At 32.0% G+C, this 17,290-nt stretch overlaps 2 protein-coding genes across 13 annotated transcripts in view; both read left to right on the top strand.

Moving 5' to 3' along the window:
* LOC142342119 (cilia- and flagella-associated protein 46-like) overlaps positions 1-17,290 on the top strand; it is a 754,419-nt gene that overhangs the window by 337,969 nt on the left and 399,160 nt on the right. The gene's annotated exons all lie outside the window — the stretch shown is intronic.
* The window catches only part of LOC142342084 (potassium/sodium hyperpolarization-activated cyclic nucleotide-gated channel 3-like), an 87,520-nt gene that overhangs the window by 22,359 nt on the left and 47,871 nt on the right, over positions 1-17,290 (top strand). The window contains exon 2 of the mRNA XM_075393276.1: positions 3,785-4,193. Coding sequence (XP_075249391.1) covers positions 3,850-4,193 — 344 coding nt within the window. The 5' untranslated portion in view covers positions 3,785-3,849. The remainder of the gene's footprint in view (positions 1-3,784; positions 4,194-17,290) is intronic.

The following is a 17,290-nucleotide window of genomic DNA, read 5'->3' as shown; positions in this document are numbered from 1 at the left end:
TGCTGGATATATATGCTTTAGCTGGAGATTGGGGTTGCTAACGGGGGCAGTCCATTTACTAAAGAGCTCTAAACGACGTTATTATGTTTATTATACACCACTACCATTATTTACATTTATTAGCACATTAGCTTTTTTTTTATTTACATCTGCTAATAAACTGCCTCCAATTCTGGATGAGAGAGCGATTTATGTCATGCAAATCTCGGGAATTCATAAATGGACAATTAATTTGAAAAATAATAAATTGCGCACATGAGGACACACGACTACAATAATTGATTAAAACGTCGAGTGCAATTAGAAACTATTTAAAGATGTAATTTTGAAGCTCATCAAGTAAAATATTTTCTCTGTTAGATCATGCGTTGAATACGCGGAAACCTGAAAAAAATGAAAGCTGTTCATGTAAACGAAATTGTGTTATTCTTATAGAAAAAGTGTCTTTAGCGTATTTGTTCGGTAAGAATTTTCGCCATCAGGTTTTAAAATCGTCTCATTTATTTTCTGTCTAATTTCATTTCAAACAAGGAGGCTTGATAATATGCGATTGCACATAAGGTTCCGACCCCGCTCATCCACAATTTTAGCATAATTGTCTACCAAATGAGGAACAGATAGAAAAACGCAAAATTTATTTTTGGGAATCCCAAAAAACCAAAAAAAAAAACAAGTATTTTTCAAAAAAATAGTGTATGGACGAAAAAATAGCCGCCAAAACATATAAGTCATTGGATTAAAAAGTGATGCACTAGATTGATGAATTATGCTTATATTAAGAAAACGAGTTAAGACGAACAGCAAAGTCAAACAATAACAAACATAAATTACATGAAAAATTTTATGTCCGTTTTAAAATACACTTAATAACAAAATCAACATACCGTCAGATAAAACCGTAACTAAACAAAGTAACTTATAAATCACCAAAAAACATATGGGACCAGTCCATAAAAAGGCGTAGTAACAATTAGACAAAAGAACAAAAACAGTAAAATTATAAAACTCGCTTATTTTTTTTAAAACAATTAGATTCAAAGTAAAGAAAACCATTAGACATCAAGCAAAGTATCCCAAATGTCTACGCATACCAATGCTTTTATAGAAAGGCTTTAAGACCGTATTCAATTTTTTATGCCTCTAAAAAGAACAACAAAAGGACAACAAACAAAAATCCGATTAAAAGTTGCCAGAAGAAGCTGTCGAAGCCGTAAAGCCATATTTTGGCCCTCAAAATGTGTTCGTTTGGGCTTTTTTTTCAGACAACGATAATGTAGTATGTAGCTTTTCATTAATGAGACTTGCTAACATGCAGACAAAAAAGAAAAAAGGGCAAAATTAAGTAATACTTCTGATTTTCGAAACGAAATTACTTCCAAAGTCATGAAAGCTATTAATTACAAAATTAAATAATTAAACAGACTCATTTGTTCGTCCAGAGGCAGCCCCTGAGACCTGCAATTATCCAGAATATTTGAGTCTACAAAAAGAACGTCAAATATAACAAAATTCAAATTAATTTACTTTTTTTGTGAAAAACCGTCGTCGAAGTCATTAAGGTCATAACGAACTCTTTAAAAATATTAGATTTTGTGACACTTTTTACTTCTGAATTCTTCCCCTGATATAAATAACGTCATATTTGAATTGTGATTAACAAGACTAGGCAACAAAAAGGACAATAAAAAGAACAAAATTGCGAAGTTAAAAATTTTTTTTTTTAATTTTGAAAAAAAATTGTTTTTGAAGTCATGAAAGCCAACAGTTATCTACTACTATCAGAATGTTCATTTTTTTTCCATGAAAAGCCAATGAAGCCTGTCATTATACAGGAAATTTTATACGTCTAAAACGACAAAGTAAAAACGAAGACAAAATAAAAATTTCAATAAAATTCTTCAAGAAGTGTCGAAGCCGTTAAATTGATAATCAATATCTTTCAGCATTTTAATATTTTCAATCTGTTTTTTTAACGCCAATAATGCAATATGAGAACTGTCATTAATTTGACAAAACTAGAAATCGTGAAAAACAGTCAAATATCTTAAAATAAAAAAAAATCTGAAAACTAGTAGTATCAAAGCCAGAAAACAATATCAAAATGGCCTAAAACGCAGGGGCGATTAAATTTTAAATCAATATAGCATTTTTTACTGCTGATACTAAGCTACAAGTTGACCAAATTAAGAAAAAAAATAGAGGAAAAAGTTCATTAAGCCATAATTTTTTTTAAAAAATCAATAAAATTTAAAAGTCAAAACGACCATAAGTTTTCAAGTAATAATAATCTAATGCATTTGATTGGTACTGCTTAGGAAGCCAGTTGAACCTATCACTCTTGAGTTTTGATTTGATATCTTCTGTTCTTAATTAATATAAAAAAAGATCAATTTTTTTTTAAAAAAAAGACCGACTGTTTACAATCCGAATTCTTTTGGATTGTAAGAGTCAAGATCGGTCCAAATCTTGCCCCGCTAATGCTTATCGTCCATTAGAAACACTTAATGTTTCGATTGTTATAGATATGGATAATTTGTTAGTTAAAAACTCAAAATTAATTCTGTGCTTTTGTCAACGAGTAAAGTTAGCAAAAAACGGCAATGTTTTACTTACAGAGCACTCTCAACAGAAGTTTAAGTAGGAATAGCCTCCTTTAGAGTCTACAAAGGTTGTATTAGTGTTCTGTTGGGGTGTACTTTGGGCGTACTTTGGGTGTAAATTTAATAAAAAAAAAGGACTAAAGTAGCTTTTTGCGTGCTGTTTTTGATGAAGAAGGCTGAATTTAGAAATTTTTAGCCCAAATTTTTGACAAAAAAAATAAATCAAACTTATCAACAGTTCTTTTTTGTCTTCAAAATTAAAATAAACAGCACTGTTCTTAAAAATTTTAACAAATTTCAAAATTTACCTTTATCTTTCTCCGAAGTTTAAACCTCGGTAACTCCCTATAAAAAACGAAAATAAATAAATCTTTTTTAATTCCATATTCTACGCTGAACGAGCTTTCTAATGATACTGGTGTCAACTCTCTACGATGAATATATTGATCGGCGAAAATTGTCTGAACAAAAAAAACCATTTGAGTATATAGTTCCTCCCACCTCAAGAGGGGTCGGAACAATTAAATTATCCAAGAATGGTCAAGAGCGGGGTTGGAGCATTAAATGCAAATGCACGTTGCCGAAACTTCTTGTTTCTTCTTTCTCGTTTTATTCTGAAACACTATTTGTTGACTTGCTAGAAGGTGACCGATGTAATTTTTTTTAACTGAAAGTCGTTGATTTGAAAAACGATGTTCCGTATCGATCTTCCTTTTCATTACTCTATTGGTTGTTCTGTGCACTAGCATTTTTTTAATTACTCCAATGGCGATAACAACTGATGCATAACTTATCGATGCAATAACTTGTTTGCGCTCGATTAATACTACAGAAATTTGAAACAGTGTAGAAACTCTGGTTTATGATTAAAATATCTTTTCCCAGCATTCGTGAGTCGCAATTGTTGCGCTATGAAGAGTGGCGAGACTAGGCTAATTATGCACAGTTATGCAACGGTTGTGATATCAACGAGAGTTGGTTGCTACACGGTTGTTATCGCCCTTCGAAATTAATCAACAACTCGGCTTCGCCACGTAATTTGATAACTTTTTGATGGCGAAAACAACCGTGTGGTAATAGTTAATCATCATCAGTCCATTGAAAGATGACATCAATTGGTGTTTGAGAGCAATATTTTTGACAGGAATTGAGAGAAATTGTAACTGATCTGTGATGTGAATTAGATTTGACGTTGCGTGGTGACTGTGACGCGTGAAGAAGTTACCAGCTACGTGAATGGTCTTCTTTGATGAAGTGGAGGAAGGTGTTGCAAAGTGTCAACTGTGCTTCCACTAGAATCAGAACTAAATTCAACTTGGCATCCTCCTATTCCACCTCATCTTCACCTTCTGGCAACTTAGGCGTAGTGTTATCCTCGTGTGTGACGTCAGCAGTAGTAGCAATAGTGGCGTCCGATTGTGGATTGAAAGATGCAATGATTGGAAAAGTAGCCTCTGTAGTCAGTACCATCATCCACCCCTCTGTCAACAAGTTCTCAGTCCGCATCTTCGGAACTGAGAAGGCAGTGGTGAAGGAGCGAGAGAGATGTGAACAGCATTCCTTCCTCATCATCCACCCCTTCAGCATGTTTCGGTTAGTAGCTCCCCCTAGTATAAATAAGTATGCATAAATTACATATTAGTATTAGCATAAATAATCTGTTTCGACCCGCTCATTAACCCTGTGATCAGATTTCTAGAGCTGAAAAGATCAAAAATTATTATACTGGATAATTTGACCTCTTGTCAAACATCTTGTCATTCTATTGAGCTCTTTTGACAGATGATAAATGCGCTTAATATTTGACTAGCTGGCGCTTTCAATAATTATAATTGCTAATTTTTCACGTCTTGAGCACTGAATTTCAGCGCGTGCTTGACACAAAGAAGTTTTGTTTAATTTAGACATTTTGTAGATTTTGTGATCACATGACAAGATATTGAATAATATGTTAGTGGTCACAAGTTGCTCCAATGCACACACAAAGTAAGTGGTGACGAATGATAAAAGTGGGATGTGGACGCCTATGTGACAATCAGCATGAATTTATAAGAGGAACAAGCCAGAGAAATAAATGATCTGTATAATTTTCGTAATACTAAACTGACCGTGACTTATTATTAAATAGATATAAGTGAGTAGTAATAATTAAGCAAAGCTGGGGGGGGGGGGGGGGGTAAAAGGAAGTACCTATGTATTAACATTAGGTATAGCCTCCTACCCTCCAATTTCCAAAGATGTACCTCCTCACAGCATGATACCCAAGCTGTTCACACGAAGGGGATTAGCAAGATAATCCTTCAATAATAATTTAGGATGACTCATTTACAGTTACGTACGACTTTTCAAAAATGTACCTCACAGCATGACACCCAAGCTGCTCACACGAAGGGGATTAGCAAAATAGTGCCTTAACATCGAATCAGTAAGGTCATTGACCCCCTACCATATTGCACTTTAATAATGTAAATTTTCAAAAGTGTACCTCACAGCATGACACCCAAGCTGTTCACACGAAGGGGATTAGCAAAATAGTGCCTTAACAACAAATCAGTAAGGTCATTTACCCCCTACCATATTACACTTTACTAATGTCAATTTCCAAAGACGTACCTCACAGCATGACACCCAAGCTGTTCACACGAAGGGGATTAGCAAAATAGTGCCTTAACAACAAATCAGTAAGGTCATTTACCCCCTACCATATTACACTTTACTAATGTCAATTTCCAAAGACGTACCTCACAACATGATACCCAAGCTGTTCCCACGAAGGGGATTAGCAAGATAATCCCTTAATAACAAAATAAGAAGGTCAATTACCCATTCCCATATTACACTTCACTAATGTCAATTTCCAAAGACGCACCTCACAGTATGATATCCAAGCTGTTCACACAAAGGGGATAAGCTAGGTAATGTTTTATTATTAAATTAGATAGGGTGACTCATTTACAGTTACGTACGGCTTACTTGATTTTCAAAAATGTACCTCACAGCATGATACCCAAGCCGTTGACACGAAGTAGATTAGTAAGATAATTCCTTAATAATATTATCCCGCGTAGATAAAAAAATACCCAATTCTGTCTAAAAATTACCCAAAACTTGCTAAAAAGTACCGAATTCTTGCCAAAAATAGACAACTGTTACCAAAAATTATCCAATTATTACCAAAAAATACCAAATTCTTGCTTAAAAATACACAATTCTTGCCAAAAATATCCAATTCTTGCTAAAAAAATACCCAACTCTTGAAAAACACCAATGTCATGCCAAAAAATACTGAATTCTGTCTAAAAAATACCCAAAACTTGCTAAAAAGTACCAAAAATTAGACAAATGCTATCGAAAATTATACAATTATTGCCGAAAAATTCACAATTCTTGCCTAAAAACACACAATTTCTGCCAAAAATACCCAATTCTTGCTAAAAATATCGAATTCTTGAGAAAAACACACAAATCATGCCAAAAATACCCAATTTTATCTAAAAAATACCCAAAAAATGCAAAAATATTACCCAATTGATGCTAAAAAAATACACAATTCTGTCTAAAAACTACACAAAACTTGCTAAAAAGTACCCAAATGCTGCCAAAAAAGCCAATTATTACGAAAAATTATCCAATTATTGCCAAAAAATATCAAAATCTTGCTTAAAAATGCCCAATTCTTGCCAAAATACCCAATTCTTGATAAAAAAAATCCCCAATTCTTGAAAAAAATGCCCAATTCTGACAAACACTTTCCAAAACCTTAAAAGAAATTAACCAATACAGGTTGAAAATAGCCATTTCTTACCAAAAAAAACTACATTTTTGCCAAAAAAAAACCTAATTCCTATCAAAACCGAAAAAATTCTATTAAAAACTGTCCAATTCCTGCCACTTATATTTACCAAAAGTAGCTGAATCTTGTCAAAAATACTCAAATTTTACCCAATTTTCTTTAGTATTGTCGAAAAACACCTAAATTATAAGCAATATAACAAAATTTTATCAAATATTTATCCAAAATATATCAAAAATTATACAACTTGCCATCATCTGTATTTATTTAAATTCATTCTGTCAATCCAATTATTTAGTGATCTTACAAACATCATTTTTGACATCTTCTTTGTAAGAACGAATCTTCTCAGGTGATCGATAGAGGTTTTATGAGCACAAATTTATCAGGAATTTTTCACTATCGTTAGAATTTAGTCGTAAATGTATCAATTAAGTCCTAATACCAAAAAAATCACGTCATACTGTCTTCGCAAATACGGACAATTAGGTGATTTCATCCTTGCAAGGGAGCCGCTCAACAAAATGTAGGTCAACTAAGACGTATGATTACCACAATTACCGAATTACAGATACCTAGGTATTGTATGGGTCATTGAACTCATGCGACCCACATCGAAAACAAAACTTTACAAGTCTCAGACAACATGGAACTAAGCAGATTCGTCCGTTTTTGTGACTATGAGTTTGCTTATAGACCAATGTATAAAAATTTACTCGGATTTTCTGAGCAGGAGAGAGAACTTAAATTCCTCTGGTGTTTGTCTGACGACTTCGAAAATTTGCAGAAACCTGATAAGGATTGTGACGAGTGGAAAATGTGTCACTGACAGAGAATTTTATTGCAAATAGAGAAGAAGAAAACGCAATTGACCCCAAGTTTGGCATTAAAAAATTTGACAAAACAGCTCCCTTGTCGTGTTTTTCTACGGATACTGAGCAAGATCCAATGGAAGAGGTACAGAAAGCGTCGGCTGTTAAAAACACTTCACTAAAGTCTGTCGGAACCAACCTTAGTACAATCTAGCTTGCTGGTATGCCTCGCTATACTCTCCCTCACTTGACTAATGAAAAACTCATTACTAACATCACGTGACCATACTAAAAACAGAAATGACATAAACACTAAATCATTTTCTACACAACTTTCATTGACTTAACAAAATGTTTTATAGGATCTTATTGGCTACGAGGTTTTTTGTTCCCAAATCTTCTGTGTTTTAATTAAGTTTCATTGGCTCGATATATCGAGGTTAATTTTCAAGATATTTCAGTCATTTGTTTTTTTACCCTTACATTGTTCAGTTACCCTTATTCATCCAGGTTTTCTTATTTTCTGCTTCCAGATCTCATCTTTTGCTCAACTCACCAAAAGTAACTACCAAAAGTGGTAGTTCCAGTCATATCTTTTGGTAGTTTCATTCTTGTCAACATATTCAATTGTTACGGAAACATACTTTCATGGTTTCCCGAAAATGAAAAACGCAAAAACTCTTTTTTATCAGCCTGTAAAATATGGGACAAAAATACAAATTCCGATTAAAATGACCAAAAATTTCCTCTTGGAGGACTTATTGGTTAAGCAAGTTCCTTTCTTGACTTTTTCTTTACTAGATTGAAAGTTTTTCGATTACTTGCTGTACTGCACGATTCTGCCGAATTATCCAGGATACTGTTAGATGTTACCAAATTTTCCCAGCTCATGTTTCATGGTTTAACTGGGTTAATCTTTTTTGTTCTTATTAAACTTTTCCATCCTCAATTTTTCAAAAGACTAGACTGCTAATCACTTTTTGATATTGTAATCTAGAAAAAGGAATGTCTCTCGTTGTACTTGATGTTGAGTGCTTGGAGGGGAAAATTGTTAAGGAGTTGGGTGTTTTCAGGGACGGAATTGTTTTGGGATTCAATTTCTTGCCACCCAAAGACTACCAACCTACTTTTCAAGCAAGGTGGAACACTAAAAATTTACATGGGATCAATTGGAGCAGTGGAAAACTGGAAAATATTGAGTTGTCATCAATCATTCACCATTATTGTTCACCTACAACAGAATACTTTGCGAAAGGTTTGGAGAAATGTAATCTCCTCTCAAATCACTTGTGTAAAGATGTGGAGAATCTAGATGATCTTGGTTGTCCAAAAGTTTCCAAACTTCTCAACAATTTGGATACTGACTGGGATTGCAGCAACTATCCGTATCGACACGAAAAAACTTTTCACTGTGCAGAGAAGAAAGCTTATGATTTCGGAATTTGGACTCTTGATCATTTTGATAACGTATAATATTTGTAAATTCTAATTGTATTTGTGTTCGTTTTGTAATTAATTGTTTTTATTTTACTACTTTTTAAATCAGAGAAAGGTCGCATTGGAATATGGTTAGCTCGCTGCATATTATATGATGGCATAATAATGCTAGAAATTGACTAGTTTTCAAAATAATAATAGATATTTCTTTTGAAATTGGGAACCAAGAAATTTCAGTTTAAAAGGTCACAGTAAAATGAAATATTAAAAATTAAATTAAAAAACATTCGAAAACTTCAAAAACTGGAGATTTGAAAAGGAGAAAAATTTAAAAAACACAATTTTTGTTGAAAACCTTATGTCAAAAACGATATTTTGAATCAACGTGTATTTAAAAAAATTCACTATAAAAAAATTTAAATGAACAAAAGTAGTTTAAAAACATCAAAAACTAACAAACCGAAAAAAAAAGAAATCAATATACACGTTTTGTGTTTAAAACTTCATGTAAAAAAAACTGTACGTTTTTCATTGTTTTTTATGTTAAACAATGCAAGATAGTGCCTTAAAAAATTTGTTTTAAACACAAAACAATAAAAAAAAATATTAAAATGATAATGTATAAAGATTACGTATAGCCCATTTTACCTCAAATCCCAAAGACGTTCCTCACAGCATGATACCCAAGCTGTTCACGCGAGGGGGTTTAGCAAGATAATCCCTAAATATTAAATTAGTAAGGTCATTTACCCATTCCCATATTGCGCTTTAATAAGGTAAATTTCCAAAGACGTACCTCACAGCATGACACCCAAGCAGTTCACATAAAGGGGATAAGCAAGATAGTGCCTTAAGAACGAATCAGTAAGGTCGTTTACCCCTTACCATATTACACTTTGATAATGTAAGTTTTCGAAGTCTTACCTCACGGCATAACACGCAAGCCGTTCACACGAGGGGGATTAGCAAGATAATCCCTTAATATTAAATTAGTAAGGTCATTTACCCATTCCCATATTGCAGTTTATTAATGTAAATTTCCAAAGACGTGCCTCAAAGCATGACACCCAAGCTGTTCAAACGAAGGGGATTAGCAAGATAGTGCCTTAACAACAAATTTGTTAGAATGAGTCATATGTTCACCAGAAGGAATCAGGGGTATTGGTAGGTATTAAAGAAACAGCGGTTATCCAACTGTTGGGACATAAGCTAATTACTCAATATCATGGGTCTCTTTTGAATTGGGTATATATTGAATTAGATATTTTATTGTAAAATTGTGAATTGGGTATATATTGAATTGGGTATTTTTATGTAAAATTTTGAATTTAATTATTTTGTTTGAAAATGTTTTACTAAAATAGTTTTTAATCAAAGATTTCGTTTTCGACATAAGGTTTTTATCGAAAAATGTAAATTTTAGTGTTTTTTATTTTTCTATTTTTCCATTTTTTTTTTCTTTAAAAAATGATGTTTTACTAAAATAGTTTTTTTCAAAAATGTCGTTTTTTACATAAGGTTTTAACCAAAAATGTATATTTTGTTGTTTTTTATTTTTCTATTTTTCCATTTTTCAGCTTTTGAAGTTTTTTCATTGTAAATGAAAAACTTCAAAATTTGAAAAATGGAAAAATAGAAAAATAAAAAACAACAAAATTTACAATTTTTGTCAAAAAACTTATGTAAAAAACGACATTTTTGAAAGAAAAATTTTTTAGTAAAACAAAATTTTTTAATGAAAAAAATAATTAAATTGAAAATTTTACATGAAAAAAAAACTCCAAATAGTGAAAATTGTAAAAATAGAAAAATAAGCAACAGCAAAGTTTACATTTTTTGTTAAAAACCTTATGTAAAAAACGACATTTTTGAAAAAAAAATATTTTAGTAAAACGACATTTTTTAATAAAAAAATAATTATGTTGAAAATTTTCAATTAAAAAACTTCAAAAACTGAAAAATGTAAAAATAGAAAAATAAAAAACAACAAAATTTACATTTTTTGTTAAAAAACTTATATGAAAAACGACATTTTTGAAAAAAAATTATTTTAGTAAAACGACACTTTTTAATGAAAAAAATTAATTTAAAAATTTTGCATTGAAAAACTTCAAAAACTGAAAAATGTAAAAATAGAAAAACAAAAAACAACAAAATTTACATTTTTTGTTAACTCTTATGTAAAAAACGACATTTTTGAAAAAAAAATTATTTTAGTAAAACAATATTTTTTAATAAAAAACAATAAAAATGAAAATTTTACATTGGAAAAACTTCAAAAACTGAAAAATGGAAAAATAGAAAAATAAAAAACATTAAAATTTACATTTTTCGATAAAAACCTTATGTAGAAAACGAAATCTTTGATTAAAAACTATTTTAGTAAAACATTTTCAAACAAAATAATTAAATTCAAAATTTTACATAAAAATACCCAATTCAATATATACCCAATTCACAATTTTACTATAAAATATCTAATTCAATATATACCCAATTCATAAAAGACCCATGATATTGAGTAATTAGCTTATGTCCCAACAGTTGGATACCCGCTGTTTCTTTAATACCTACTAATACCCCTAGTTCCTTCTGGTGAACATATGACTCATTCTAACAAATTTGTTGTTAAGGCACTATCTTGCTAATCCCCTTCGTTTGAACAGCCTGGGTGTCATGCTCTGAGGCACGTCTTTGGAAATTTACATTAGTAAACTGCAATATGGGAATGGGTAAATGACCTTACCAATTTAATATTAAGGGATTATCTTGCTAATCCCCCTCGTGTCAACAGCTTGCGTGTCATGCCGTGAGGTACGACTTCGGAAACTTACATCATTAAAGTGTAATATGGTAAGGGGTAAACGACCTTACTGATTCGTTGCTACGGCACTATCTTGCTGATCCCCTTTATGTGAACTGCTTGGGTGTCATGCTGTCAGGTACGTCTTTGGAAATTTACCTTATTAAAGCGCAATATGGGAATGGGTAAATGACCTTACTAATTTAATATTTAGGGATTATCTTGCTAAACCCCCTCGCGTGAACAGCTTGGGTATTATGCTGTGAGGAACGTCTTTGGGATTTGAGGTAAAATGGGCTATACGTAATCTTTATACATTATCATTTTAATTTTTTTTTATTGTTTTGTGTTTAAAACAAATTTTTAAGGCACTATCTTGCATTGTTTAACATAGAAAAACGTACAGTTTTTTATTACATGAAGTTTTAAACAAAAAACGTGTATATTGATTTTTTTTCGGTTTGTTAGTTTTTGATGTTTTTAAGCTACTTTTGTTCAATTAAATTTTTTTATAGTGGTTTTTTTTAAATACATGTTGATTCAAAATATCGTTTTTGACATGAGGTTCTCAATAAAAATTGTGTTTTTTAAATATTTCTCCTTTTCAAATCTCCAGTTTTTGAAACTTTCGAATGTTTTTTAAATTAATTTTTAATATTTCATTTAACTGTGACCTTTTAAACTGAAATTTCTTGGTTCCCAATTTCAAAAGAAATCTCTATTATTATTTTGAAAACTAGTCAATTTCTAGCATTATTATGCCATCATATAATATGCAGCGAGCTAAACATATTCCAATGCGACCTTTCTCTGGTTTAAAAAGTAGTAAAATAAAAAAAACTAATTACAAAACGAACACAAATACAATTAGAATTTAAAAATATTATACGTTATCAAAATGATCAAGAGTCCCAATTCCGAAAGCATAAGCGTTCTTCTCTGCACAGTGAAAAATTTTTCCTGTCGATACGGATAGTTGCTGCAATCCCAGTCAGTATCCAAATTGTTGAGAAGTTTGGAAACTTTTGGACAACCAAGATCATCTAGATTCTCCACATCTTTACAAAAGTAATTTCAGAGGAGATTACATTTCTCCAAACCTTTCGCAAAGTATTCTGTTGTAGGTGAACAATAATGGTGAATGATTGATGACAACTCAATATTTTCCAGTTTTCCACTGCTCCAATTGATCCCATGTAAATTTTTAGTGTTCCACCTTGCTTGAAAAGTAGGTTGGTAGTCTTTGGGTGGCAGGAAATTGAATCCCAAAACAATTCCGTCCTTGAAAACACCCAACTCCTTAACAATTTTCCCCTCCAAGCACTCAACATCAAATACAACGAGAGACATTCTTTTTTCTAGATTACAATATCAAAAAATGATTAGCAGTCTAGTCTTTTGAAAAATTGAGGATGGAAAAGTTTAATAAGAACAAAAAAGATTAACCCAGTTAAACCATGAAACATGAGCTGGGAAAATTTGGTAACATCTAACAGTATCCTGGACCATTCGGCAGAATCGTGCAGTACAGCAAGTAATCGAAAAACTTTCAATCTAGTAAAGAAAAAGTCAAGAAAGGAACTTGCTTAACCAATAAGTCCTCCAAGAGGAAATTTTTGGTCATTTTATTCGGAATTTATATTTTTGTCCCATATTTTACAGGCTGATAAGAAAGAGTTTTTGCGTTTTTCATTTTCGGGAAACCATGAAAGTATGTTTCCGTAACAATTGAATATGTTGACAAGAATGAAACTACCAAAAGATATGACTGGAACTACTACTTTTGGTAGTTACTTTTGGTGAGTTGAGCAAAAGATGAGATCTGGAAGCAGAAAATAAGAAAACCTGGATGAATAAGGGTAACTGAACAATGTAAGGGTAAAAAAACAAATGACTGAAATATCTTGAAAATTAACCTCGATATATCGAGCCAATGAAACTTAATTAAAACACAGAAGATTTGGGAACAAAAAACCTCGTAGCCGATAAGATCTTATAAAACATTTTGTTAAGTCAATGAAAGTTGTGTAGAAAATGATTTAGTATTTATGTCATTTCTGTTTTTAGTATGGTCACGTGATGTTAGTAATGAGTTTTTCATTAGTCAAGTGAGGGAGAGTATAGCGAGGCATACCAGCAAGCTAGATTGTACTAAGGTTGGTTCCGACAGACTTTAGTGAAGTGTTTTTAACAGCCGACGCTTCCTGTACCTCTTCCTTTGCATCTTGCCCAGTTTCCGTAGAAAAACACGACAAGGGAGCTGTCTTGTCAAATTTTTTAATGCCAAACTTGGGGTCAATTGCGTTTTCTTCTTCTTGCAATAAAACTCTCTGTCAGTGACACATTTTCCCACTCATCACAATCCTTATCAGGTTTCTGCAAATTTTCAAAGTCGTCAGACAAACACCAGAGGAATTTAAGTTCTCTCTCCTGCTCAAAAAATCCGAGTAAATTTTTATACATTGGTCTATAAGCAAACTCATAGTCACAAAAACGGACGAATCTGCTTAGTTCCATGTTGTCTGAGACTTGTAAAGTTTTGTTTTCGATGTGGGTCACATGAGTTCAATGACCCATACAATACCTAGGTATCTGTAATTCGGTAATTGTGGTAATCATACGTATTAGTTTACCTACATTTTGTTGAGCGGCTCCCTTGCAAGGATGAAATCACCTAATTGTCCGTATTTGCGAAGACAGTATGACGTGATTTTTTTGGTATTAGGACTTAATTGATACATTTACGACTAATTTCTAACGATAGTGAAAAATTCCTGATAAATTTGTGCTCATAAAACCTCTATCGATCACCTGAGAAGATTCGTTCTTACAAAGGAAGATGTCAAAAAATGATGTTTGTAAGATCACTAAATAATTGGATTGACAGAATGAATTTAAATAAATACAGATGATGGCAAGTTGTATAATTTTTGATATATTTCGGATAAATATTTGATAAAATTTTGTTATATTGCTTATAATTTAGGTGTTTTTCGACAATACTAAAGAAAATTGGGTAAAATTTGAGTATTTTTGACAAGATTCAGCTACTTTTGGTAAATATAAGTGGCAGGAATTGGACAGTTTTTAATAGAATTTTTTTCGGTTTTGATAGGAATTAGGTTTTTTTTGGCAAAAATGTAGTTTTTGTGGTAAGAAATGGCTATTTTCAACCTGTATTGGTTAATTTCTTTTAATGTTTTGGAAAGTGTTTGTCAGAATTGGGTATTTTTTTCAAGAATTGGGGATTTTTTTAATCAAGAATTGGGTATTTTGGCAAGAATTGGGCATTTTTAAGCAAGAATTTGATATTTTTTGGCAATAATTAGATAATTTTTTGTAATAATTGGCTTTTTTGGCAGCAATTCGGTACTTTTTAGCAAGTTTTGTGTAGTTTTTAGACAGAATTGGGTATTTTTTAGCATCAATTGGGTAATATTTTTGCATTTTTTGGGTATTTTTTGGCATGATTTGTGTGTTTTTCTCAAGAACTCGATATTTTTAGCAAGAATTGGGTATTTTTGGCAGAAATTGTGTGTTTTTAGGCAATAATTGTGAATTTTTTGGCAATAATTGGATAATTTTTGATAACATTTGTCTAATTTTTGGTACTTTTTAGCAAGTTTTGGGTATTTTTTAGACAGAATTCAGTATTTTTTGGCATGAATTGGGTGTTTTTTCAAGAGTTGGGTATTTTTTTAGCAAGAATTGGATATTTTTGGCAAGAATTGTGTATTTTTAAGCAAGAATTTGGTATTTTTTGGTAATAATTGGATAATTTTTGGTAACAGTTGTCTATTTTTGGCAAGAATTCGGTACTTTTTAGCAAGTTTTGGGTAATTTTTAGACAGAATTGGGTATTTTTTTATCTACGCGGATAATATTATTAAGGAATTATCTTACTAATCTACTTCGTGTCAACAGCTTGGGTATCATGCTGTGAGGTACATTTTTGAAGATCACGTAAGCCGTACGTAACTGTAAATGAGTCACCCTATCTAATTTAATATTAAAACATTACCTAGCTTATCCCCTTTGTGTGAACAGCTTGGATATCATACTGTGAGGTGCGTCTTTGGCAATTGACATTGGTGAAGTGTAATATGCGAATGGGTAATTGACCTTCTTATTTTGTTATTAAGGGATTATCTTGCTAATCCCCTTCGTGGGAACAGCTTGGGTATCATGTTGTGAGGTACGTCTTTGGAAATTTACATTATTAAAGTGCAATATGGTAGGGGGTCAATGACCTTACTGATTCGATGTTAAGGCACTATTTTGCTAATCCCCTTCGTGTGAACAGCTTGGCTTTCATGCTGTGAGGTACATTTTTGAAAAGTCGTACGTAACTGTAAATGAGTCATCCTAAATTATTATTGAAGGATTATCTTGCTAATCCCCTTCGTGTGAACAGCTTGGGTATCATGCTGTGAGGAGGTACATCTTTGGAAATTGGAGGGTAGGAGGCTATACCTAATGTTAATACATAGGTACTTCCTTTTACCCCCCCCCAGCTTTGCTTAACTATTACTACTTATGTGATCTCTTGCAGGGAAGTCAGGTATGCTAGTACACAAGTTCAGGCTCCTTTCCATCCATAATTTTCTCCTTATTTTTCAGGCTTGCGCAACTCGAAAACTGGTTTTGGCAACAAAGACTCTTACATACAAATACATGAATTGTAAATACATCAAAAACGCTTGGTTCTCTTAGCTACATCTGAAGGTCCAGTTATAAATGAAAAAAGCTGATCACCATGAGAGTTGAGTGATTAGAGCCTTTGGGTCTGGTAAAAACTAAAATAATTTTAGCGTGCAATATTGCACCATAATAATTGTAAAAAAAAAATTGACATCGTTTTCCCCATTCCTTTTCGAATTCGTAATCGCTAAATTTCCCCAGAATTTTTAAGCGGAGCTAGTATGAAATAGTAGACGTGCTCATAATCTGTGGTGTTTTCTAAATATTTTGAAAAATACGTTCCATGAATTACCGAATGTCTTTCTCAGCGTGAAAATTTTTTATAGTTTCATTACAATTCAAATTTCTCATCGTCAAATTTTGAATAATGAAATACAGAGAGCGCTCATCTAGTTTTTGTTTTTCTAGGAGCTGTTTTTTTCTATGAATTTCAGCATCTTAAAAATGTTTGGAAGATTAAAAAAAAGACTCAACAGTAATATAGGAAAACAAACGCTGAGCGTAGAAACATAGTAATTCAAAAAAGTAGATTTCTTTTGCGACAGAAGAAGAGTTTTAATTGTTTTGACTCACTTTAGTGAGTTCAAAACTGTATGCTCAACTGGTTGTTTTTTAAGTCAATTTTCGCCGATCGATATATTAATCGTACATAGTTGACAGTGGTATCATTAGATAGCATGGCAAGCGTAGAATATGAATTTCAAAAGATTTTTTTTTCGAATTTTGTGTTTTTTTGTGTTTTTTGAGGTTTGAAGTTTTGAGGAAGTTAGCCTCACTTTCGTTGTTTTATTCACCTTTCTTGGATTTTTTCGCTGAAATTTTGATCAATTTTGCTAAAAATGTGACGAAATTAACAACGATTGTCTCGATGGTTTTACGTTCGAAGACAGAAGAGACTTCCTAAATTAATTGAACTAACTTTTGTGCCTAAAATTTTGAAAATTCACCAGTTTTTGTTTTTTATTTACAAATGGTACTAGTTTTGCTTCTTAGCCCACTTTGTTTAATTTGACTAGCAGTGCAGACATTTTAATTCGCTGATTTAAATCAATGATTGTTGAAATTGCATCATTTGTTTTTGATATAGTGCGCAATTCGGTTGCCCGAAAATCTATAAAAGAATAGTTTGGAACCATCGCATCAA

This window comes from Convolutriloba macropyga, chromosome 1, assembly GCF_964194025.1.
Source record: "Convolutriloba macropyga chromosome 1, txConMacr16.3, whole genome shotgun sequence".
Lineage (NCBI taxonomy): Eukaryota > Metazoa > Xenacoelomorpha > Acoela > Convolutidae > Convolutriloba > Convolutriloba macropyga.
The sequence above is the reverse complement of the archived record's forward strand: the minus strand, read 5'-3'. Positions and strand labels throughout refer to the sequence as shown.